This window comes from Panthera leo, chromosome E2 (assembly GCF_018350215.1).
Source record: "Panthera leo isolate Ple1 chromosome E2, P.leo_Ple1_pat1.1, whole genome shotgun sequence".
In the NCBI taxonomy this organism is placed as follows: Eukaryota; Metazoa; Chordata; class Mammalia; order Carnivora; family Felidae; genus Panthera; species Panthera leo.
The window spans coordinates 4,123,535-4,148,313 of NC_056693.1; the positions used below are offsets into that span (position 1 = coordinate 4,123,535).

General features: G+C 50.4%; 1 protein-coding gene across 5 annotated transcripts in view; it reads left to right on the forward strand.

The window, feature by feature from the left end:
- Nucleotides 1-24,046, forward strand: part of NLRP12 (NLR family pyrin domain containing 12) — a 38,175-nt gene extending 14,129 nt beyond the window's left edge. Inside the window, exons 4-11 of one of the 5 annotated variants that reach the window (XM_042918198.1) lie at nt 1,334-3,035; nt 8,488-8,658; nt 9,602-9,772; nt 11,954-12,124; nt 14,799-14,969; nt 19,726-19,896; nt 21,574-21,744; nt 22,190-24,046. In XM_042918198.1, the coding sequence (XP_042774132.1) occupies nt 1,334-3,035; nt 8,488-8,658; nt 9,602-9,772; nt 11,954-12,124; nt 14,799-14,969; nt 19,726-19,896; nt 21,574-21,744; nt 22,190-22,277 (2,816 nt within the window). In that variant the 3' untranslated portion in view covers nt 22,278-24,046. Of the gene's footprint in view, nt 1-1,333; nt 3,036-8,487; nt 8,659-9,601; nt 9,773-11,953; nt 12,125-12,778; nt 12,794-14,798; nt 14,970-19,725; nt 19,897-21,433; nt 21,745-22,189 lie in introns of those variants that run through there. The other 4 variants (XM_042918201.1, XM_042918200.1, XM_042918199.1 and 1 more) reach the window with 4 other exon arrangements.
- The last annotated feature ends 733 nt before the right edge of the window (nt 24,047-24,779 follow it).

The following is a 24,779-nucleotide window of genomic DNA, read 5'->3' on the forward strand; positions in this document are numbered from 1 at the left end:
GATTCCACTTATATGAGGTACTTAAGTAAGTCACACTGGAGACAGAGAGTGGACCAGGGGCTGGGGGTGGGGGAGGAATGGGGAGTTAGTGTTCAACAGGCACAGAGTTTCTGTTGAGGACGAACGAAAATTTCTGGAAATGGACCGTGCTGATGATTGCACAACGTTGTGAGTGCGCTTAATATCATTGAGTCAGTCTTACCCTTAAAAACGGTTAAAATGCTACATTTTATGTTATGTGTATTTTCCTAGAATTCAAAATAAAAGAGTACATGCATTCCTTTTGAGAGAGTCCCAGGATCAAATTTAGATCTCTTTTTTAACCTTCCTTTAGGCAGGAACCATTCCTTTAGGTCCAATATTATGGACCTCTGGGGACATTCAAATGCAAAAGGAGGCTTGCTTTTTTTTTTTTTTTTTTTTTTTTTGAGAGGGAGAGATAGCAGGGGAGGGGCAGAGAGAGAGAATCCCAAACAGGTTCTGCACTGTCAGTGCAGAGCCCAATGTGGGGCTCAAACTCACAAACTGTGAGACATGACTTGAGCCGAAATCAAGAGTCAGATGCTTAACTGACTTAGCCACCCAGCCACCCTGGCCTCCACCCACAGGATGGTCGTAGCTGGTGCCCCACCCCTCAGTTGCTAGGGCCCAAAATATCTCCAGACCTTGCCAGAAACCCCCTAGGGGAGGACGCAATCATCCTGGTGAGCACCACTGTTCTAGATTGTGCATTCACATCTATACCAAGTAGATTTCCCCAAAGAGACATTTAGCAAGGGGCTTATAGAGCGGACAAGTTCTCCAGTGCCCACGCACAGCGGCCGTTTTTCAAAGGCAGAAACCTTGGGAGCGCTGCCTTCTCAAACTTCAGCGTGCAGGCAACTCAGACAGCAGTCCTGGTACGGATGCAGTTCGTGGTTCTGCAGCTGGGGAGTGGGGCTCACTCTCCCATTTGCGACCAGCTCCTTGTGGGACCGTGTGGGATTTCAGTGTCTTCCCCGGGAGGACCCGAGTGAACCCGTGGCTGAGGCTGACAGCCTCCTCTAGGGGCCCTTGCTGTGTTCCATCAGCAGGTGCTGGAGGTGCTCTAGGGTGTGGACACCCCGTTTGAGTCGCCAGGATAGACTCCTGTGCCCGAGGACAGTTTCCCTGTTAGTGGCTTTGCTTCCCATGAGAACAGTACCAAGCCCCCCAGGCTCCCCCCAGAAAAGCATCCCGAGGATATTGCAGAACAAACAGGCACCAAGAGACCGTGGTTTGCTCTCACCCGCCGATCCACGAACAGTGGCTGATGAGTCTCCCATGGACCCCCCTCCTCACTCCCCTCCCTTAGATCCCCGGGAAACCTACAAGGACTACGTCCGCAGGAAGTTTCGGCTGATGCAAGACCGAAATGCGCGCCTCGGGGAATGCGTCAACCTCAGCCGCAGGTACACCCGCCTCCTCCTGGTGAAGGAGCACTCAACTCCCATGTGGGCCCAGCAGAAGCTTTTGGACACAGGCTGGGGACAGGCAAGAGCCGTGGGGCACCAGGCCAGCCTCATCCAGATGGAGACCCTCTTTGAGCCGGATGAGGAGCGCCCCGAGCCCCCGCGCACTGTGGTCCTGCAGGGAGCGGCCGGGATGGGCAAGTCCATGCTGGCCCACAAGGTGATGCTCGACTGGGCCGACGGGAAGCTCTTCCAAGGCAGGTTTGATTATCTCTTCTACATCAACTGCAGGGAGATGAACCAGAGCACCTCGGAGCAGAGCGCCCGGGACCTCATCTCCAGCTGCTGGCCGGAGCCCAGCGTGCCCCTCCAGGAGCTTGTCCGAGTCCCCGAGCGCCTCCTGTTCATCATTGATGGCTTCGACGAGCTAAAACCCTCTTTCCACCACCCTCAGGGCCCCTGGTGCCTCTGCTGGGAGGAGAAACGGCCCACGGAGCTTCTCCTCGGCAGCCTGCTTGGGAAGAAGCTGCTGCCTGAGCTGTCCATGATCATCACCACCAGGCCCACGGCTCTGGACAAGCTCCAGCGCTTGCTGGAGCATCCCAGGCACGTGGAGATCCTGGGCTTCTCGGAGGCCGAGAGGCGGGAGTACTGCTACAAGTATTTCCACAATGCAGAGCAGGCCGCTCAAGTCTTCAGCTTCATGAGGGACAACGAGCCCCTGTTCACTCTGTGCTTTGTCCCCATGGTGTGCTGGGTCGTGTGCACCTGCCTCAAGCAGCAGCTGGAGGACGGGGGGCTCCTACGACAGACGTCCAGGACCACCACGGCCGTGTACCTGCTCTACCTCCTGAGTCTGATGCAGCCCAAGCCGGGGAGCCCCACGCTGCACCCCCCGGCCAACCAGAGGGCGCTGTGCTCTCTGGCGGCGGACGGCGTCTGGAACCAGAAGATCCTCTTCGAGGAGCAGGACCTCCGGAAGCATGGCCTCGATGGGGCAGATGTCTCCTCCTTCCTCAACATGAACATCTTCCAGAAGGACATCAACTGTGAAAAGTTCTACAGCTTCATCCACCTCAGCTTCCAGGAATTCTTTGCCGCCATGTACTACATCCTGGGCGCCGGGGAGACCGGGTCCAGCCCAGAGCAGAGCGTGACGAGGCTGTTGGCGGAGTACGGGTTTTCGGGAAGGAGCTTCTTGGGGCTCACCGTGCGCTTCCTGTTTGGCCTCCTGAACGAGGAGACGAGGAGCTACCTGGAGAAGAGTCTCTGCTGGGAGGTCTCGCCTCACGTCAAGCTGGAGCTGCTGGCCTGGATCCAAAGCAAAGCTCGGAGCGAGGGCTCCACCCTCCAGCAGGGCTCCCTGGAGCTCTTCAGCTGCCTGTACGAGATCCAGGAGGAGGAGTTTATCCAGCAAGCCCTGAGCCACTTTCGAGTGCTCGTCGTCGGCGACATCACCACCAAGATGGAGCACGTGATTGCCTCCCTGTGCGTGAAAAACTGCAGGAACGCCCTGACCGTGCGCCTGCAGGGGGCTGCCTACAGCCCGGAAGAGCACGATGGCGGGAAATGGACTTCCGGGCCCCAGGCGCTACCCGCACCGTCGTAAGTACCCGGTGGGGCTCGCTCTCCGAGTTCATGATCTCGGCTGGGGATGATTTTTGCCCCCACCCCAGGAGACACTTGGCAATATCCGGAGAAGGGTTGGGTGGTCACCGCTAGAGGAGGTGGGGGGAGGGGAGGTTGCTATGGTATCTGGAGGGAAGAGGCCAGGGATGCTACAAAGATATCCCACCGGGGGCGCCTGGGTGGCTCAGTTGGTTAAACGTCTGACTTTGGCTCAGGTCATGATCTCGCGGTTTGTGGGTTGGAGCCCCATGTAGGGCTCTGTGCTGACAGCTCGGAGCCTGGAGCCTGCTTCACATTCTGTGTCTCCCTCTCTCTCTGCCCCTCCCCCGCTCATGCTCTCTGTCTCTGTCTCTCAAAAATAAATAAACATTAAAAAAAAAGAAAAAGACATCCCACCGTGCCCAGGACGGGCCCCCACAACACAGGATGGTCTGGTCCTCACGTTGTCAACAGTGTCCAGGTTAGTGTCCTGCTCCTAAACAGGACTCTGTTAGGACTAAATTGGGGCCCCTGTCAAGGACAGTGTTTCCAGCCAACAAATGTTATCACGGGCACTTTCCTACAGAGTCCAGACAGCGGTGAACATGCCAGTGGTGCCCCCTGCCAGGACTAACATCCTCATGGGAAGGGAGAGAGCCAAGAGCAGTAAATAAGTCAGCAGGCAAACAAGCAAACAAGAGTTGATCATTAGGGTAGTTTCAGATAGAGAGAACTGGTATGAGAAAATAAAACAGGGCGGGGTGATAGGCGGCGACAGGGAGGGCTGGGCGGTGTGAAGGGGGTGGATGAAGGAAGGAAGATCTCAGGAAGTGACTCTTTGAGCTTTTTGGCTAAGATTTTTTTTTTTTAATTAAAAAATTTTTTAATTTTTTTTTTTTACTTAAAAAATTTTTTAATGTGACTTGTCAGCACAGAGCCTGATGCAGGGCTTGAACCCACGGACCGTGAGATTGTGACCTGAGCCGAAGTCAGATGCTTAACGAAGTGAGCCACCCGGGTGCCCCACTAAGACTTTGTTTTGGTTTGGGTTCCCCAAGGAGTAACCCTTAGACAAAAGGATTTGAGTGTAAGTAGAATAAGAGAGGAAAGTCATCCTTTTTCCTTCCTTCCACCCTCTTAGGTGCAGAACAGAGGCCTATAAATTAAACTCACAAAAGACAGATTCACAGAGAAAAACAAAGAGAAGTTCATTAGGTGTCTACTAATTCCGGGGCACCTGGCTAGCTCAGTTGGTAGAACATGTGACTTCTGATCTTGGGGTCATGAGTTCAAGCCCCAGGTTGGGCACACACACACAAAAAAGGTTTATTAGTTCATCTGCACTTATATGGGGGAGTACCCAGAGATTAGTAACTCAAAGGGCTGGCTAGAACCTGGGCTTTTATAGCATCCTAACACAAGAACAATACATTTTTAGAGATATGGCAAGACAAAGGAAAAGGACAATGAGCTTCTCTGGAGGTTAACTGTGGGAAGGCAAAAATACGGGGGAAACAGATGGGGTAAGGTGTATTTGTACAGGTCCATCTTAGAGCTCTAGGGGAGGAAAATTCTCCTTCTCCCTCTTTGGGTCTCTGGCTGGGCCTGAGAATTAAACTGACATATGACAGATTCACAGGAGGAAAGCAGACACGTTTTAATGAATTTTTACATGTGCTTGAAAGCCTGCATCAGAGCCGGAAGCTCTCATACATTCAGATAAAAAAAACAATCAACTTGCAAAGAATTGACAAGCCATCTGAGGACATGTCAAGCTGAATTTTGAATCAGCTTTATAAATGTCATTACATAGAGAGAGCTACCTTAAAAGATCTCTGGGGGAGCCTGGGTGGCTCAGTCGGTTAAGCATCTAACTTTGGCTCAGGTCTTGATCTTGCGGTTCGTGAGTTCAAGCCCCACTTCAGGCTCTGTGCTGACAGCACTCCGGATCCCCTGTGTCCTTATCTCTCTGCCCCTCCCCTACTCACGCTCTCTGTGTGTCTCAAAATAAGTCAATAAAAACTTCAACAAAAAAAAAAATCTGTGAAATTAGGGGCGCCCAGCTGGCTCAGTCAGTGGAGTGTGTGATTGTTGATCTTGGGGTTGTGAGTTCGAGCCCCACATTGGGCGTAGAGTTTACTTAAAAAAAAAAAAAAGAATTGATAAGACAAAGCACTCTGGGCTGGGGGCAGTCAATAGTGAAGTAATAAGGTTTGTTTATTTAGGCTTCTTGGTCCTGAATTCACTCTCTGGTGATCAGGATCCCTCCCTTCATTCTGGTGGAGGGAGGAGATTCTTCACACGGGAGACTGATCTGCTCTCAGAGAAGAGCCAGATGGTGGTGGGGTAGGGCATCAGGGACCCTTCTCAGACTCCTTCAGCTCGAGGTTTTTCCATCTTCGTGGCCATAAAACTTCCCCAGGAGAGGGGCCCTATGGGAGTCGTCACTTTCACCAGTGGTCGGAATGGGAAGATTTCTTTCTGCATCTCGTTTGCCTCAAACTCAAAATAATCCTTATGCCAAAGTGGCATATTTGGGGGCAGCATATTCTGGTCCCCTAGAGGACTTTCTTTGGGAAGTGGTCCCAGTAAGTCGAGAAGACAAGGAAGGGAGGCAGCCAACAAAGGGAACCCCATCCAGCTCGTCACCAATGGGACTCAGACGTACCTCCCACCCCTCCTCGACGCAGGGGGGCAGGGGTCTTGAGCTGTGCATGAATCACGTGTAAGTGGGTGGGGGTCGGCTCACAGGGTCTCCCAGTCAGCTTGACAGACGTCTGCTTCTGACTTAAGCTGTGTGACAATCCAGGAAGGAGAGGTGTCTAGGACCAGGGGATACAGATAATAGGGTCGATGTGCTGACGTCTCCCTCCGACTGGAGGCTTACTTCCAGTGACCGTGCTGCCTGGCTCTTCACAAATCTTCATCCCATGTGGAATCACAGTTCTGCGAACCAGCTTCCGCACTGACCTAGATGCCATAAATGCACACTAAATGCTTTTCTGTGGGGCCGTGTGCCCAGGACTTTACGTTATTGTGCTCAGGGACGCAAGAAGGTCATGGTGGCCAATAGCCCGGGGTCTGGAGTCACGCGCACGTGGCTTAGAATCCCAGCTCCACTGCTCCCTAGCTGTGCGGCTTTGCGCAAGTCACTTCTGCTTGTCAAGCCTCAGTCTTTCTATGCGGGAAATGGGATTTCAATGCCTGCCTTTTTGGGTTCGTGTAAAGGCTCAACAGTGGGTGGGTTGCGTACAGGGTCAGAAATCAACAGGTGCTGATGTCACTTTTACACCGTGATGTTTTCGTAACAGTGTGGACACTCTGTGTGCAATGATTTGTTAAACCCACCGGTACATATAACTCTGTCATAGTTAAGGCCTCTAGGGTTTTGGGGGGTCACACAATTTTACATATTTATTTATATTATATATTTACATTATATATGTATTTATATATATTTACATAAAATATATAAATATATATATAATTGCATATATGAGTATAACCTTATATGTAATAATTATAAATATGTTATAAACATACGTTTTTTTTTTATTTTTTTTTAACATTTATTTATTTTTGAGAGAGAGAGAGAGAGAGAGACAGAGCATGAACGAGGGAGGGTCAGAGAGAGGGAGACCCAGAATCCGAAGCTGGCTTCAGGCTCTGAGCCATCAGCACAGAGCCCGATGCAGGGCTCAAAGTCACGAGCTGTGAGATCGTGACCTGAGCCGAAGTCGGACGCTTAACCGACTGGGCCACCCAGGCGCCCCTAAACATAGGTTTTAAGACAGACTATACAACCAGAAGTAAATCAGGAGACCTTATTGGCTGCATGTTTTACCTTGTACCATGTGAGTCAGGCCATTCTTTTTTTTTTTTTTTTTATGTTTTTGTTTATTTTTGAGAGAGAGAGAGTGTGACTGGGGAAGGGACAGAGGATCCAAAGCAGGCTCTGGGCTGACAGCAGAGAGCCCAATGCGGGGCTTGAACTCATGAACCATGAGATAATGACCTGAGCCAAAGTTGGCCACTCAACCGACTGAACCACCCAGGGGCCCCTATAGTGGAATATTAAAAAAAATTTTTTTTAATGTTTATTTATTTTTGAGAGAGAGAAGGACAAAGCATGACGAGGGAGGGGCAGAGAGAGAGGGAGACCCAGAACCTGAAACAGGCTCCAGGCTCTGAGCTGTCAGCACAGACCCCAACGTGGGGCTCGAACTCGCAGACTGTGAGATCATGACCTGAGCTGAAGACACGTAGCCTGCTGAGCCACCCAGGTGCCCCTAGAGCGGAATATTTTATTTTTAAAAAAAATTTTTTTTTTTTTTTTTTAATGTTTATTTATTTTTGAGACAGAGAGAGACAGAGCATGAACGGGGGAGGGTCAGAGAGAGGGAGACACAGAATCTGAAACAGGCTGCAGGCTCTGAGCTGTCAGCACAGAGCCCGATGCGGGGCTCGAACTCACGGACCGCGAGATCATGACCTGAGCTGAAGTCGGCCGCTTAACCGACTGAGCCACCCAGGCGCCCCAAGAGCGGAATATTTTAAATGCAAATGTAGGGGGCGCCTGGCTGACTCAGTCGAAGGGGGCGAGACTAATGATCTCAGGGTTGGAAGTTCAAAAGCCACGTTGGGCGCAGAGCGTACCTTTAAAAAGTAAAACATAAAGAGGGGTGCCTGGGTGGGTCAGTCAGTTAAGCGTCTGACTTTGGCTCAGGTCATGATCTCACGGTTCATGAGTTTGAGCCCCATGTGGGGCTCTGTGCTGGCAACTCAGAGCCTGGAGCCTGCTTTGGATTCTGTGTCTCCGTCTCTCTCTGCCCCTTTCTCGCTTGCTCTCTTTCTCTCTCTCTCAAAAATAAACACTAAAGGGGCACCTGAGTGGCTCAGTCAGTTGAGCGTCCAACTTCGGCTCAGGTCACATCTCATGGCTCATTGAGTTCAAGCCCCGAGTCGGGCTCTGTGCTGACAGTTCAGAGCCTGGAGCCTGCTTCAGATTCTGTCTCCCTCTCTCTCTTTCTGTCCTTCCCCCACTTGCCCTCTGTCTCTTTCTCTCAAATATAAATAAACATTTAAAAATAAATAAATAAACACTAATTTTTTTTTTTTAACGTTTATTTTTGAGACAGAGAGAGACAGAGCATGAACGGGGGAGGGTCAGAGAGAGAGGGAGACACAGAATCTGAAACAGGCTCCAGGCTCTGAGCTGTCAGCACAGAGCCCGACGCGGGGCTTGAACTCACGGACCGTGAGATCATGACCTGAGCCGAAGTTGGCCGCTTAACCGACTGAGCCACCCAGATTCCCCTAAAAAAAATTTTTTTTAATGTAAAACAGAAAGATGACACTTTGTAAATTGTGAAAGGGACACACGAGTGTGGCATAATCGTTGCACGGAGTCTGGCCCAGCTCCACTCTGTCCTGTCTTTCCTTCACGCAGACCCGAGACGAACGTGTTGCCAGATGCCTACAGCAAGCAGCTCGCTGCGGCTCTGAGCACGAATCCACATCTGCAGGAGCTGCTCTTGGACCGCAACGCCCTGGGCAGCCGGGGCGTGAGGCTGCTGTGTGAAGGGCTCAGACACCCCAGCTGCAAACTTCAGAACCTGAGGTGAGTCCAGGCGGGTCTGCGGGCTTCTGATGGACCCCCACACACACCCCGTCTTCACGGGGCTCACTCAGAAAGAGTATATGGTGGTGTTTGCTTCCGCTGCCCTAGCAAAGCCCCACAGCCTAGGGGACTTAGACAACACGGATCTGGAGGACAGAAGTCCCAGGCCCAGGTGTGGGCACGGTCGGTCTCCTCCGAGGCCTCGCTCCTTGGCTTGCACATGGCTGTCTTCTCCCCGTGTCCTCACATGTGCGAGTCTGTGTCCAGTTTCCTTTTTTTTTCACCCCTTAAGTTTATTTATTTATTTTGAAAGAGGAGAGATCATGAATGGAGGGAGAGACAGAGAGAGAGAGAGAGAGAGAGAGAGAGAGAGAGAGAATCCCAAGCAGGCTCCATGCCGTCAGCACAGAGCCTAATGTGGGGCTTGAACTCATGAACTGTGAGATCATGACCTGAGCCAAAATCAAGAGTTGGTTGCTTCACTGACTGAGCCACGCAGGTGCCCCCAGATTCCTCTTTTTATAGGGACACCAGTCACAGTGGGCTAGGACCCACTCTAGTGACCTCATTTTTTTTTAAGTTTATTTATTGGGGCTCCTGGGTGGCTCAGTCAGTGAAGCATCCAACTTCAGCTCAGGTTATGATCTCGCTATTTGTGGGTTCGAGCCCCGCATTGGGCTCTGTGCTGGCAGCTCAGAGCCTGGAGCCTGCTTCAGATTCTGTGTCTCCCTCTCTCTCTGCCCCTCCCCCGTTCATGCTCTGTCTCTCTCTCTCTCTCTCAAAAATAAATAAATGTTAAAAAAAATAAAATAAAAAAATAAAAAATAAAGGAAGGGGGAAATAGGTCTAGACCAAAAGAAGGAGGGAGAGAAAGGACGAGGGGCAGAACCCACCCTCTGGCCACAGGAAGTGACCTGGTTCTTGTCCCCTCCCTCGTGCCCAGGCTCAAGAGATGCTGTGTGGCTCCCTCTGCCTGCCGGGACCTCGCGGCCGCCCTGATGGCCAATCAGAATCTAAGAAGGATGGACCTGAGCGGCAATGGGCTCGGGCTGCCGGGTGTGAAGCTGCTGTGTCAGGGGCTCCGGCATCCCAGATGCAGGCTGCAGGCGATTCAGTGAGTCTGCACCCCGGACCGGTCCTTGGTCTGTGCCGTAGGGCTGCCCGGAGACCGTAGACTCCTGCCCCGGACCCTTCGAGCTTCAGGGAACCCCTCCCTGGCCTCCTTGGACCCCAGCCACCTCACGTCCACTGTGGGGAGTGCCCAGGCCACTCACCCTCGCAGACCCCACACCTTACTGGTCAGCGACACCCCGAGGGGTCTGCACGCCGAGCTCCTGTGAGCTCGTGACGTTTAGCCGCGCCGTCCCTTCTCGCCGCAAGGCCACGGTTGTGGACAAGCCACCTAGCGTCCCCTGGGGGTCTGCCCCACTCCCACAGAGGACACTGCTTCTGATGTTTCTGGTCACCAATGTGTGGGATTTCCCACAGCAAGCAACCCTGCAACACCAGTGGGGTGTCCTATAAATCACTCTGCCTGGAGGTGCTGTCAGGCCCCACAGGTGAGGACTCCCCCGCCACCGCCCGAGACTGCCCCCCAGCCCCCCCCCACCACGTCCTCACCCCAGCCTCAGATGCCAGTTACAAATCCAAGTTGTCACCTGGCTTCTATCCAACCCCCTGCCCCAGGTTTGATTAATTTCCCAGAGTGGCTCATAGAACTCCCGAGAAACACTTAGGTTTCTCAGTTTATTAGGTTGATGATAACTAATGATCCTGTATGATACAGGATACAGTTGAAAGCCAGGGGGAGAGGTGCATGGGAGGAGGTCTGGGAGGGTCCCGAGAGCAGGAGTTTCTGTCCTCACGGGGCTGGGTGCACCGCCCTCCCGGGGAGGATGGGGTGGACGTGTTCACCAGCCTGGCATCTCCCAACCATGTGCTATCGTTTGTTTTTGCTTGTTTGTTTTTTGCGAGACAGACAGAGAGAGAGAGCACAAGTGAGTGAGGGGCAGGGAGAGCGAGAGAGAGGGAGAAGTGGGGCTCATCCGAAGCGGGACTGGAACCCACGAACTGTGAGATCATGACCTGAGCTGAAGTCTGTTTGCTTCACCAACTAAGCCACCCAGGTGCCCCGCTCTTGGGGTTTTAGGGAGCCTTCCTCCTGTGGTGAATGGATCATTACTCCATTTCCAGCCCCTCCCTTCTGGAGGAAGGGGGGGGGGGCAGGGCTGAACGTTCTAAGCTTCTCATCAGGCCTTGGCCTCTCTGGTGCCCAGGCCCATCTGGGAGCCCACCCATCCCAAGATACAATCCTGGTGTTCTTACCACTTAGGAATTACAGGGATTCAGGAGCTCTGTGCTGGGAACAGGGGCAGAGATCAGTATATATATTTTCTATGATCTCTTACCACGTCCCGTCTTATTCCTCCGAGGGAACTCCTACTTAGCCTTTGAGAACCATCCCAACCCCCCAGAGAGTCTCCCCTAACTGTGCACAGGTTGCCAAACCTGGGTTAGGTTTTGTTTTATTTTATTTTATTTTGTTTTATTTTATTGTATTGCATTGTATTGTAGTGTATTGTATTGCATTGTATTTTATTTTATTGTATTGTATTTTTAATGTTTATTTATTTATGTTGAGAGAGAGAGAGGAGAAAGAGAGAGAGGCAGAGAGAATCCCAAGCAGGCTCCACACTATCAGCACAGAGCCTGACTTGAGGCTCGAACTCACGAACCCTTGAGATCATGACCTGAGCTGAAACCAAGAGTCGGACGCTTAACCCACTGAGCCACCCGGGCGCCCCACCATGATGGTTTTAATAGACAGTAGCTCACCGTCCCAGCGCCTGTTGTGCGTCAGGCGTGGTTCTACGTCCTGTCCCCTTAGCAAATTTTGTGCTCCTCGCAAGAGACTTAGGAAGCAGGTGCGACCATCATCCTTATGTTACAGGCAGTGAACCTAAGGCAGCACGTGAAACAGGAAACAGACTTGCAGACGCTTTGCTTGAGGGTGCAGAGCTAGCGAGTGGCAGAGATAGACGCACCCAGACCTTGAGCTCTGGAGATCCTGCCGTGAGCTGTGGCTCACTCCTGCCTCAATGGCACTGCCTTCCCTGGAGTACAACTGCTTAGCCCTTTGCCTCGTTAGGCAGGATGCTCCTGCTGGAGACGATGGCCTCTTGTTCATCTCTGAGCCGTAGTGACACGTGTAGGTTCGTGTTGGGTGACTGGGCGGGCCAGGGGGGGAGCCAGGAAAGCAACATGGCAGCCTCTTCAACGTCTCTTCCCTCCCGAGGTTGAGGAAGTGTGAGCTGGAGGCCGGCGCTTGCCAGGAGATCGCCTCGGTGCTCAGCACCAATCAGCATCTAGTGGAGTTGGACCTGGCGGGGAATTCGCTGCAGGATTTGGGTCTGAGGCTGTTGTGCCAAGGCTTGGGGCATCCAGTGTGTGGACTGCGGATCCTGTGGTGAGTTCTGCACGGGGCCAAAGAAAGAAAAGGTTAGATGGTAAATTTGATGTCACTTATACATACATATATATATATATATATATATATATATATATATATTTTTTTTTTTTTTTTGGACAGAGAGCACAGAGAGACAGAGAGCATGAATGAGCGGGGAAGGGGCAGAGAAAGAGGGAGACACAGAATCCGAAGCAGGCTCCGGGCTCCGAGCTGTCAGCACAGAGCCCGATGCGGGGCTCGAACTCATGAACCGTGGGATCATGACCTGAGCCGAAGTCGGACGCTTAACCGACTGAGCCACCCAAGTGCCCCCGTGTCACATATATTTTACCACAATAAATCATAAATAAATAAGCATCAAGGCAATACTAACATCAGTGTTAACTGCCACAGAGCTCCCTACAATAAAGGCATCCACCAAAATTCCTGTGGTTGTCGGGACAGACACCTCATCTCAGTGTGGCTGGAGACGAGAGTGGGTTTGTTGGTTTCTGTCACTGAGAGAAGTCCGGAGGGAAAGACTGGTTTCAGGCACAGCTGGGTCCGGGGTCTCACGTGGTAAATTCAGGACTCGATCTCTGTCTTCTTTTTCTTTTTTTTTTTTTTTTTTTAAATTTTTTTTTTTTTAACGTTTATTTATTTTTGAGACAGAGAGAGACAGAGCATGAACGGGGGAGGGTCAGAGAGAGGGAGACACAGAATCTGAAACAGGCTCCAGGCTCTGAGCTGGCAGCACAGAGCCCAATGTGGGGCTCAAACTCACGGACTGCGAGATCACGACCTGAGCTGAAGTTGGACGCTTAACCGACTGAGCCACCCAGGCACCCCTTCTTTTTCTATATATAGGAAGACGCTGTGCTATATGTCAATGGAGGACACCTTTGAGGAGTGGGTTTTGGGGCAATAGTGTTTTCCTGCTCTGTACTTCTGTCAGTTGAGGTGCATCCCAAACACATTGCTGCTAATTTATGGCGAAGCATCAAAGACAGGTTGAGGAATCACACACGATGAGCACAGAAATGCTGTTCTGTATTTGCTGGATTACTTTAGCCAAGAAAATGCATCACACTAAAAAAAGAAAAGAAAATACACGTATCATAAAATTTACCATCTTATCATTTTTTAGGTAATTTCAGGGCGCCCGGATGGCTCAGTCACTTGAACGTCCGTCCGACTCTTGATTTCAGCTCAGGTCACGATCTCACGGTCCGTGGGTTCGAGCCCCACGTCGGGCTCTGCGCTGACACCGCAGAGCCTGCTTGATTCTCTCTCCCCCTCTCACCGCCCCTCCCCCTCTCAAAATAAATAAATAAAAAGTAATCTCTACACTCAACGTGAGGCTCAAACTCACGACCCAGAGATCAAGAGCCGTGTGCTCTACCGGCTGAGCCAGCCAGGCATGCCTTCTATTTTGCCATTCTGAAGCATACAGCTTCACGGTCTTAAGCTATTAAGACTATTCACTATTCACTTTTCACTATTCACTATTCACTTAAAGACTATTAAGCTATTCACACTGTTGTGCAAAGCATCACCACCATCCACCGCCTGAACTTTTTCATCTTGCAAAACTGAGACTGTCTGTTAAACACCGCCTCCCCATCTGCCTGCCCCGGCCCCTGATAACCTCCATTCTACTCTCTGTCTTTATGGTATTTGACCACTGTAGGTACCTGATGTAACTAGAATCACGAAATATTTGTGTCCTCTGTGTGTGTGTGTGTGTGTGACTGGCTTCTTTTACTTAGTGTCTTTTCAACTTTCGTTCACATCGCTGCGTTACAAGTTCCTTCCTTCTTAAGGCGGAATAACATCACATTACGTGGATATACCACAGTTGAATCCATTCAGTTCATCCCTTGGTGGACACTTGGAGTGCTTCTGCCTTTTGGCTACTTTGAAAAATGCTGTAAACATTGAGCCACAAATATTATTTGGAGCGCTTACTTTCAATTCTTTGGGCTATGTAACCAGAAGCGGAATGGATGGAGCATAGGGTTGTGTTTAATTTTTTGTGGAGCTGCCATATTGCTTTCCACACTCACTTCACCATTATTCCTTCCTACCAACAGTGCATAAAGTTAATTCCTTCACACCCTTGCCAACATTCGTGGTGTTCAGGGGCCTTTTGAAATTCGTAAAAAACGTTATTATTTTTTACGATAGCTATCCTAATGGATGTGATGTGGTACGTCCTGGTGGTTTTGATTTGCATTTTCCTAATGATTAGCGATGCTGAGCATCTTTTCCTGTGATGTTGGACCGTTTGTTTATTTTCTGCAAAGAAATATCTACTCACACTTTTACCCGTTTTTAAACAATGAGTTGTTCCTTTGAAAATGCATTACTTTTGGGGCGCCTGGGTGGCTCAGTTGGCTAAGCGTCCGACTTCGGCTCAGGTCATGATCTCACGGTTCGTGGGTTCGAGCCCCACATCTGGCTCTGTGCAGACACGCTCGGTGTCGGGAGCCTGCTTCGGATTCTGTGTCTTTCTCTGTCTCTGCCCTCCCCTGCTCACGCTCTGTCTCTCTCGAAAATAAAATGAAATAAAACATTAAAAAAATATGTTAAAAAAAGAAAATGCATTACTTTTAAGATTGGGGGTAGGGGAGATAAAATTAACGTTGTATAGAAAACACTCATAATACATGTTGGATTGGATTTCCTACAGGTTGAAGATTTGCGACCTTACTGCTGCTGCCTGTGAGGACCTTACGTCCATCCTCAGTGTTAACTGCAGCCTGAGGGAGCTGGACCTAAGCCTGAATGACCTGGGGGACCCCGGGGTGCTGCTGCTGTGTGAGGGCCTCAGGCATCCCCAGTGTAGACTCCAGACCCTCCGGTGAGTCCTGTGTTCCTCACCATCATCTGAGTCTGCTCTTCTATCTGGGCTCACTGGGGTCACTCCCTCTTCTCCTAACCTCTAGCTACATCTGCCTCAAAGATTTTTCTGCCACAGGGCCTTTGCACAAACAGTTCTTTCTTCCTGGGATGCCCTCCTACTTTGCTATTCCTCCTGTTTGCTGGATAACATCTGTTTTATCTGTTAGGACTCCAAACAAATGCTTCATCCCCATGGATTCCTTCCTTAACCCCTAAATAAGGTCTGGGTTCTCAGTTTGGGGATTTAATTTGAGCTTACGCTCCTCAGCACCACGTATTTTTAAACAATTTTTTAAGTTCATTTATTTTGAGACTGACAGAGAGAGGCAGAGAGAGAATCTCAAGCAGGCTGTGTTGTCAGTACAGAGCCCGACGCAGGGCTTGATCTCATGAACCATGAGATCATGACCTGAGCCAAAATCAAGAGTCAGTGTTTAAATTTTAATTCTAGTAAAGTTAATATATTTTTATTTTTTTAAAGCTTTTATTTATTTTTGAGACAGAGACCAGGCACTAGTTGGGGAGGGGCAGAGAGAGAGGGATACACAGAATCCAAAGCAGGTTCCAGGCTCCAAGCTGTCAGCACAGAACCTGACTCAGGGCTCAAACAGGTGAACCATGAGATCATGACCTGAGCCAAAGTCAGATGCCCATCCAACTGATCCATCCAGGCGCCCCTAGTTAATATATTTTTACAAGAAGGAATGGATGAATAAACCGAGGAACAAAAAGAAAATGCAGAAGGCTGTCAATTTCCAAAAAAAAGTCATTTTTCTCTATAGTCCCAAAGGAGACTCTGTCTGTCCTACAAAAGTCTCATCTATTATCTGATGTCATTCACGCTAGAAGTTTTGTTTTGTTTTTTTCTTTCAAGACATTGTGCACAGCCGGGCTTCTATTCCTTTTGTTACATTTGGACAAATGCCCCATTTCTTCATTCTTTTCTCTACTGCATCCAGTCCACACTATCCCCATGGAAGCACACACACCTCTGTGTGTGTTTTAAATATATATATAATTTTTAAATGTTTATTTTTGAGAGAGAATGCACAGGGTGGGGGGGGGGAGAGAGAAGGGGGACAGAGGATCCTGAGTGGGCTCTGTGCTGACAGGCCCATGTGGGGCTTGAACTCACAAACTTTGAGATCATGACCTGAGCCAAAGTCAGATGTTTAACCAACTGAGCCACCCAGGCGCCCCCCACAGGCCCCTGTTTTAATTTTGTCTCCTTCCTTCGCTCCCCAAAGATTGTCTGTAAGCACTCCTGTCTTTATGTAAATGATACAACTCACCAACCTCTCCCCCTCCCCCACTCATCTTTATAACTGAGGATGTGCTTGGTGCAGACATATCTAAGGCGTCCCTTTGAGCTCACCTGCGTTCAGTTATTTGCACGCACCAGATACTATGGAGCTGTGCTCCCGTCCCCAGCTCTGCTGTGATGTTCATTCTTGTGTGTCCTTTCCTGAATGCCCCCCCCACCAGCCCCCACCCCCAACCTGGAGTCAAGTCACACACTCAGACTGAATTTGACATCTCCACCTGATCTGAATAGCTCTCTAGAAAGATGAGGTTTACACTTCCGACCGACCGCTATTTAGGAAAAGCTACTTTGCTGGTATCTTGATGGTTATTCAACTTTCTATCTTTAACACCCTGGTGGGTGTAAAATGTTCTTAAACGGCATTTCAGTGTTGAGTATCTCTTCGTGTGCTTATCGGCTTTTTTGGTTTCCCCGTTCTGTGAATTTCCTAATTGCATAATTTATTTGTGTCTTTGGTATGTGTTCTATATTTGCCTTGCTCTGCGAATGTTCCCCGCTTTAGATATTAATCTTCCGTTGAGTGTGTATCTTGGAAACGTCTGCTCGGTAGGCCCTCAACCTGTCAAATTGTCTGTGGATGCTTTCCTCAGGCACAAATCTTTATGTTTTGAGGTCAGATCCGTATGCATTTCTATGATTTATATCCTTGTGAGGTGTGCAAGAATTCCTTTGCCATGTGCCTGGCTGGCTCAGAAGAACGTACTTACAGTTCTGGATCTCGGGGTGAGTTCAAGCCCCACGGTGGGTGTAGAGACTACTAAAAAAATAAACTTAAAACAAAAAAGAAAGAAAATAAAATCTTTTGCCAGTACAATGTCAAGGGTGTTCTCAGTTTCTTCTTTGTGTTTACCTGTGTGGTTAGGTGGAGTTCAGTTTTTTTCTTTAATTTTTGCAATGCCATTTAATAAAGTAAGGAAATCCTGCCCTTAGCATTTTCTTTTTCTTTTTATGTTTACTTATTTATTTTTGAGAGAGAGAGAGACTGAGCAGGGGAGGGGCAAGGGTGGGGTGGGAGACGGAATCCCAAGCAGGCTCTGCACTGTCAGCACAGAGCCTCATGTGGGGCTTGAACCCACAAACCACGAGATCATGACCTGAGCCTAAACCAAGAGTCGGACGCTTAAACGACTCAGCCACCCTGGCGCCCCTTTTGTGTTTTCTTCTTGCAAATTTTCAGTTATTCATACACATTTATTCTGCCATTACATTTTAGAATGCATAAAAAGGTTGGGGCGCCTGGGTGGCTCAGTCGGTTAAGCGGCCGACTTCGGCTCAGGTCATGATCTCACGGTCTGTGAGTTCAAGCCCCGCGTCGGGCTCTGTGCTGACAACTCAGAGCCTGGAGCCTGTTTCAGATTCTGTGTCTCCCTCTCTCTCTGACCCTCCCCTGTTCATGCTCTGTCTCTCCCTGTCTCAAAAATAAATAAACGTTAAAAAAAAAAAACTTAAAAAAAAAAAAAAGGTTGTTTTTTTTTTTTTTTTAGTTTATTTATTTTTTACTCCTGTCTTTTCCCAATGTGGGGCTCAAACTCCCCACCCCGAGATCAAGAGTCGCACGCTCTTCTGACTGAGCCGGCCAGGTGTCCCTATAAAAAAATGTTCTAGAAGGCATTTCTCCACTTACCCCAATGTGGCTCTTATTGGCTGAGGCTGGGTTCTTTCCCTTGTCCAGACACAGCAGGTCAACCAGATGTTTATATGTTTATAGATCTACATGTCGCCTGAGGGAAACACGGACACCCTCAAAGGAAAGGAGAGTTCAGGTTTTCGCCCTATGGGAGCCATATCTAAGGACAGGCAGGAATGTCTGAAAATCTGGGAAAAAAAAATACTATACAGTGAAATAGCACTTTTTAAAAATGTTGATTTACTTTTGAGAGAGAGAATGCATGCATGCATGAGAGGGGAGGGGCACAGAGAGAGGGAGGGAGAGAGAGAGAGAGCGCAAGTGAGGGAGGGGCAGAGAGAGGAGACACAGAATCTGAAGCAGGTTCCAGGTTCTGAGCTGTCAGCACAGAGCCCGACGCGGAGCTTGAACTCACAAACCTTGAGATCATGACCTGAGCTGAAGTTGGACCCTTAACTGACTGAGCCATGCAGGTGCCTCTGAAATAGCATTTTTGACTCTCTTAAGTCCCCCCAAATAGTCTTTCGATTGCAACAGTATGCAAGGACAGTGGCTAAGTGAACCCCAGCTCCGTGACCTTGAGCACGTGTCCTAACAACAGATGGTAATAGCATTCTCCTCCCAGTGGCTATCATGAGAAACAGACGAAGTTGTGCTTAAATTACTTGCTGTTGGGGCACCTGGCTGGCTCAGTCAGAAGAGCATGTGACTTTTGATCTCAGGGTCGTGAGTTTGAGCATCACGTTGGGTGTAAGAAAATGTATATTTTAATTTACTTAAACTAAATAAAATTAAAAAAAAGAAAGACCCTTATAAACCACTTACTGCTATGGGCTCATCTGTATAAAAAAATTCCCATGTTGGGGCACCTGGGGGGCTCAGTGGGTTGAGCGTCCGACTTTGACTCAGGTCATGATGTCATGTTTCGTGGGTTCGAGCCCTGCGTGGGGCTCAGAGCCTGCTTCAGATTCTGTGTCTCCCCGTCTCTCTGCCCCTCCCTTGCTTGTGCTCTGTTTGTGTCTCTCTCTCAAAAAACAAAACATTAAAAAAAATTAAAAATCAATTAAAAAAGAAAAAGAAAGAAACTGGGTAAGGATATAGCTCCGCCCTCCCCCCCCCCCATTCCAGGGTCTTTGCAGATAAAATTAGTTCAGATGAGTGCCAGAGCAGGGAGGGCCCCTAATGAGGTGTCCTCATGAAGAAGGGAAATTTGGACACAGACACCTGTGGAGGAAGACGCAGTGTGAACATGGAGGCAGAGACGGGGTGATGTTGGCGCAGGACAGGTGTACCCCAAAGATGGCTGGTGAACACCAGAAGCCTGGGGAGAGGCTGGACCAGGTTCTCGGCTGCCAGGGGCGGGTGGGGCGGGGCCAGGCTTCCCTCTAGAGCCGTGAGACAGTCAGTGTCTGTCTTGTGAACCTCCGGTGTGGAAACTTGTTACAGCAGCTGGAGGAACCTGATACACGAGCACTCATCGGATGGATACCCAACCCATACTGAGTATCATCCTTCCTCTGGACCATCTCCCTGTGTTCCTTCCTTCCTCTTTCCCTCTTTCTTTGTTATTTCTCTCTGCCTCCCGTCTTCCCACCCACCTGCCCCTTGCTTCTCCCTTTTTCTGCCTCGGGTGGTGGTTGGTCGGGGGTGGGGGGGGGGATGGTGTCTGATCACCTCTCTGCATGGGCACCTGGACAGAAAGAAACCCTCCCCGGGGACGCCTTTGGGGTTATTCAGCTCGCCTCTGTGCGTCCTGTCTTCCAGGTTGGGCATTTGCAGGCTGGGCTCGGCCGCCTGTGAGGGTCTCGGTGCTGTGCTCCAGGTCAACCCCCACCTACGGGAGCTGGATCTGAGTTTCAATGACCTGGGCGACAGGGGCATGTGGCCGCTGTGCGAGGGGCTGGGACACCCCACTTGCAGACTCCAGAAACTGTGGTGAGCCCTGGGCATCGGGACTGGTGGCCTGGCGGGGGCGGTCTCCGGCTGGGGGCGCATCTCTGCCCTGTGCTTCTATCGGAGGGACATCCCTCCCCCGCTCTGGAAGAGGGCCAGCGGGAGCCCCGAGGTGGAGAGAAAACCCGCAGAGAGCTCAGGCGGTAATTTATTCTCTGCAGGAGGCAAACATAAAATGCCTCACTTTACCTTCCATCATTGCCTGTAAACATTTTCTGTAAACTTTCCTCTTCTCCGCTGACATTTACTTGGGCAGATTCTTGGCTTCTCAGTGACCTTTATATAATAAAAAGTCAATCTGTTCCAGTGTGAATTTCAGTCAAATGTGAGTTATCACTCCTCCTCCTTCTTTGTCCCCAAAACCCGCCTGGCTCCCACCCCGAGGGATTGTTTCTATTGTCATTTCTGAGGCTCTGGCTTATGTGCTGGTCTGGGTAGGTGGGCATCAGGATGGGGGCGGGGGGATGGGGCTCAGGGACAGCACTTTCCCCACCCCCCATCTGGCAGGCACCTCTCCCGGGGATCATATGCGCGTTCTTACAGGGACCCTCCACCCCCACCCCGGGGAGGCGCCTGCCCAGGGGGACCTCCTTGCACACCCTGTCTACAGGTTGCACCCTCATCTTCCTCTCCTGACCCCCCTGCACCTGTGACGTGGGTGGTTCTTCGTCAGCAAGCTGGTTTTTTCTCTTCCTCTGCGAGTCCCGAGCTGTTGTCTTGTGCCTCGTTTTGGGAGCTGGCATCTCTCGCCTCACAGCCTCAGCCAAACTAAGATTAAAATATTTCCACTTAACATCCCTGCTGTGATACTACTTCTTTCAAAAGTTGCTGTGAGGAACAAATGAAGTAAACGCAAAGCCCTTAGCAAGGTGCTCGGCACACAGTTGTTCCTCAGTAGGTGCTACCTATTCTTGTTGTTACCGGAAAGGCAGAGAATGCAGGAAAGAAACACAGTGGGAGGCAGATTGGAAATTAGAGAGAATCAGATGGCATATTGTTTGGGCAGGTGGCAGCCCAATTCATACTGGCTCCTAAAAGAGAGAGATTGACTGACTTATGTAACTGAAAATTGGCTTCAGGTATGGCTTGATCTAGGCATTTGGATTCGTGATCTCCATTATCTTCCTCACTCGTTGCTGTATTGGCTCCTTTATCAAATAAGCTTTGCCTTGATCCTGCTTGTTGACAAAACACAACTTCTTACCAGGTCTAAGTTCTGAAAGAAAAAGCTCGGGAAATCAAGTATGGGTCTGATGCACTGGTTTGGGGTGGGTCCTGTGTCCAACTGAAACCATTCATGGTGACTTGGAGACATGGGAACCAATCGACTTAGGCCTGGATCCTGAGCTCAAGGACAGCATGAACCCAAGATGGACTGAGACTGGGGTTTCACTGACAGACGGGGATCGAATTACCATAAAGGGGAATGGATAGGACTGCACAATCAGTGGGTTAACCTATGGAGATGAAGTTGTGAATTGAGAAGCATCCTTAAATGCTTCCCTTAAATGTTTTCCAGCACATTGGCCTTAACCTGGACTGGCTGGGCACCACTCTGCTTTCTCTGAAACCGGTCTCCTAAAACCATCACCCTGAATCCCCTTGAAGACACTGCCCCAAAGTAGCTCCTTATATTGCTTCAACCACTGTCTTCCACAGGCTGGATAGCTGTGGCCTCACAGCCAAAGCTTGTGAGCATCTTGCTTCCGCCCTGGGCGTCAGCCAGACCCTGACGGAGCTTTATCTGACCAACAACGCCCTGGGGGATACGGGGGTCAGGCTGCTGTGCAAAGGGCTGAGTCATCCTGGCTGCAAACTTCGAGTGCTCTGGTGAGAGACGGGTTTCTGGTTCTGAAGGAGGCGGGACCTGGGGCTTGGAGTTGGGAGTGAGGGTCAACAATCGAGATGCCCATCGGAGATGGGCAAGTAGGCCAGAAGATTCGGAAACGTCTCCTTCATGCACTAACGTATGCAAGCAGTGTGGGATGGGGAGGCCTTCCGGCCTCTTCGCTCCTCAATATCCCCATCTATAAAAGGGGGGAAACCTGGCTGCTTCTTCTTAAAGATGGCCACAAATTAAACCAGTCAAGAGGTTAGAGACCTGGGACAGTGTGGTGGCTCAGAGGCCAGCCTACCTCCCCATGGGACTCGGTTTGCAACCAAGTACCGGATGATGGGATTATGTTAACAAGGCAGGACGTGTGAGAGATTTGAGGTTACCTTGGAACGCCGCCGCAGCCTGGGCCTGGGATAACCTTTCCCGCTGTGTCCTCAGGTTATTTGGGATGGACCTGAACAAAATGACGCACAGAAGGCTGGATGTGCTTCGGGGAACAAGACCTCACCTGGACATTGGCTGCTGAATGGCTCTAGCTCTCCTCTTGAAGGCAGGGCAGAGGAAGAGCATCCCAGGACCCCGCTGGTCAACGGTGATGAGCAGGCTCTCCTGTGCACTCCCATTGCAGGATGGATCCTTTCTGCTTGGGGACTGGGTCAAGGCATCGTGGAGCCTGGAGCGTGGAGCTTTAGTTTGGGGGATGCTACGGTCATGGACAGGACCTGAGGATTCTTGAGCAGGGGCTCTAAGCCGAGGGCAATTTTTGCACCCCTCCCTGGGACACTTGGCAATGTCAGTATTCTCCAAATGCTAACCATCGTGTAACACACAAGACAGCCCCCTACAGCCAGGCCTGCAGCCGAAATGGCATCTGTGGCAAAGTTGAGGACTAGCAGTGCTATGAGGGTGCTAGACAGTCTCGAAGGGCGGGGCCGGGTGCCAGAGAATACTGGTCAGGCCAGCAGCCCCGCCACCCACTCCCTTGCAGTCCTGCTTTGCACACGGTCCTGCCCGCTGGCTGGATACCTCACCGGGATTAGCCCACTGGAGGCTGGCCTGTGACCTGTCCCATGCTGCGGAGGACTCGGGCGAAACCAGACTTTCCCCATTGGGGACTGGAGATAGGGAGACTCAGTCCAAACCAGTGATTGATCCCAGGAACGCCCAAGGACACCATGAGTGTGCTGAAATGAAGCCATTAGTCTAAGACTGGAATTTAGTAGGAAGCACCTGGAGCTTATGGAGGAAAGTGACCCTGGAGCCCGTGAAAGCCTGGAAAAAGGAAGCTAACTCAGACTCTGCAGACATTCCTGTGGACATCAGGGTCTCATTAACACTTGACTCTTGAAACCAAGGCCTTTCCTTCCTGAGAGCCCTTGATTTGTCTGTCCTCCAGCCCCTTACAACCCCATAAACCATGCCCCAGACCCTTTGCTGAAGCTGAACAAGGAGAAACCTGGCCCACTCACCACCCAGGTCCTTAGGTGGCCTCCAGGAAGATCTATGCACATGTCTGGGGAGTAGGAATATGTAACATGCCTTGGAAGAGGAACGGTGCGAGGGGATCCTGGTCTGACAAGGTCTAGAATGCTGGGGCAAGACTGCTCCTTGATGTGAGCCAATTTCAGGCACAGCCCTCTAGGAGGCAAGTGTTGAAATGGAAGCTGCCCTGACATCAAGATCTTAGGAGCAACCAAGCTAGTGTTGGTTTGGTACCATTAACCCACTCACTTTAGAACCCGCAATTAGGCTTGTATCTCTAAGATACACCCCCTTTCCTTGTGATTCTTTCCCAATGTGCAATCAATTTTGGCTTTGCCTGTAGCCAATCTGAATGGAGGCCACATCACCCATGTCCCTATACTATGGTGGGGAAGTCCAGGACTTTTCAGGGCTCAATTGGTGGTTTCTAATGTTCTACAAAACCTGTTTTAAGGTCAAAGATTTCCTTTATTGAAGGTGGGGGGGAAGCAGTGGGGGGAGCAGAGATGATCTAGCCCTTCCCTCCCACATTGCTGAAAAGCCAAGGGCCCATTTTTAAACAAAGCCACAAACCCACACAAAATCATGGTTATTTTATTGAAGTGTTTCACCATTTGGAGATGTTAAGGCTAAAATAGGACCGGGAGCGCCTGGGTGGCTGAGTCGGTTCCAGCTCAGGTCCTAATCCTCACGTTGCCTGGCATTGGGCTGAGCTGCCAGAGCAGACCACGCTTGGGATTCTCTGCCCCTCTGCTCGTTCTCAAAGAACCCGAACTAGGACTCAATGTAGAATAAAGGGGGTTAAGGCATTCAGAGGGAAAAGGCATTCAGAGGGAAAACCGGTCCTTGGCTTCTTACTACCCGTGGGCTAAAGGTTGTACACAACACTCCATTAGAACAAATGGCTGTGGGGGGAGCCAGCCTGCAGGAGGGATGGGGGGGCTGGAAGCCGCAGCTGGGGTCCAGGACAGCAGGTTGGGAAGCTAAGCCTTCCAAGCTCTAGGACGTTGAGGATTTCCTCAGACAAGGACACACAAAAATGGGAGCACTTTCCAGACAGAGAACGGGAAGTGCCCCCATTTTGTGTATCCCAGTCTGAGCACTGCGGAAGGATTGGTCTCCTAGCTGGAGGCACCACCGGGACATCTAGGTACAGAAAAAGTCAGGTTATGAACGCATTAGGGGTGCACTGAATGGCCAGGTCATGGGTGTTGACCTCGCAAAACCAAAGGTAGGTCTCCAGCCCATTCCCTGTGCCCCCAAACCCCACTTGCCTTGGAGAGCTCAGCAGCTGATACATAAGCTGTGACAGTCTTGACGAGAGCAAGATGGACTCCGCTGATGGTGCCCACCAGTGACACCCAAATACAGTAGCACTTTTCACTGATTTGTCTGAAGAGTGCTTCCACATTTGAGTACCACGGGAGAGCAGAGCATTGCCCAGAGGGAGCCCGGACTGGGCTCAGAAGAACCCGACGGGTCTTAAGGACCCATCCCACGGTTCTGTGTAGATCTTCCCAATCGGTGACACTCAAAAAATGGCGGC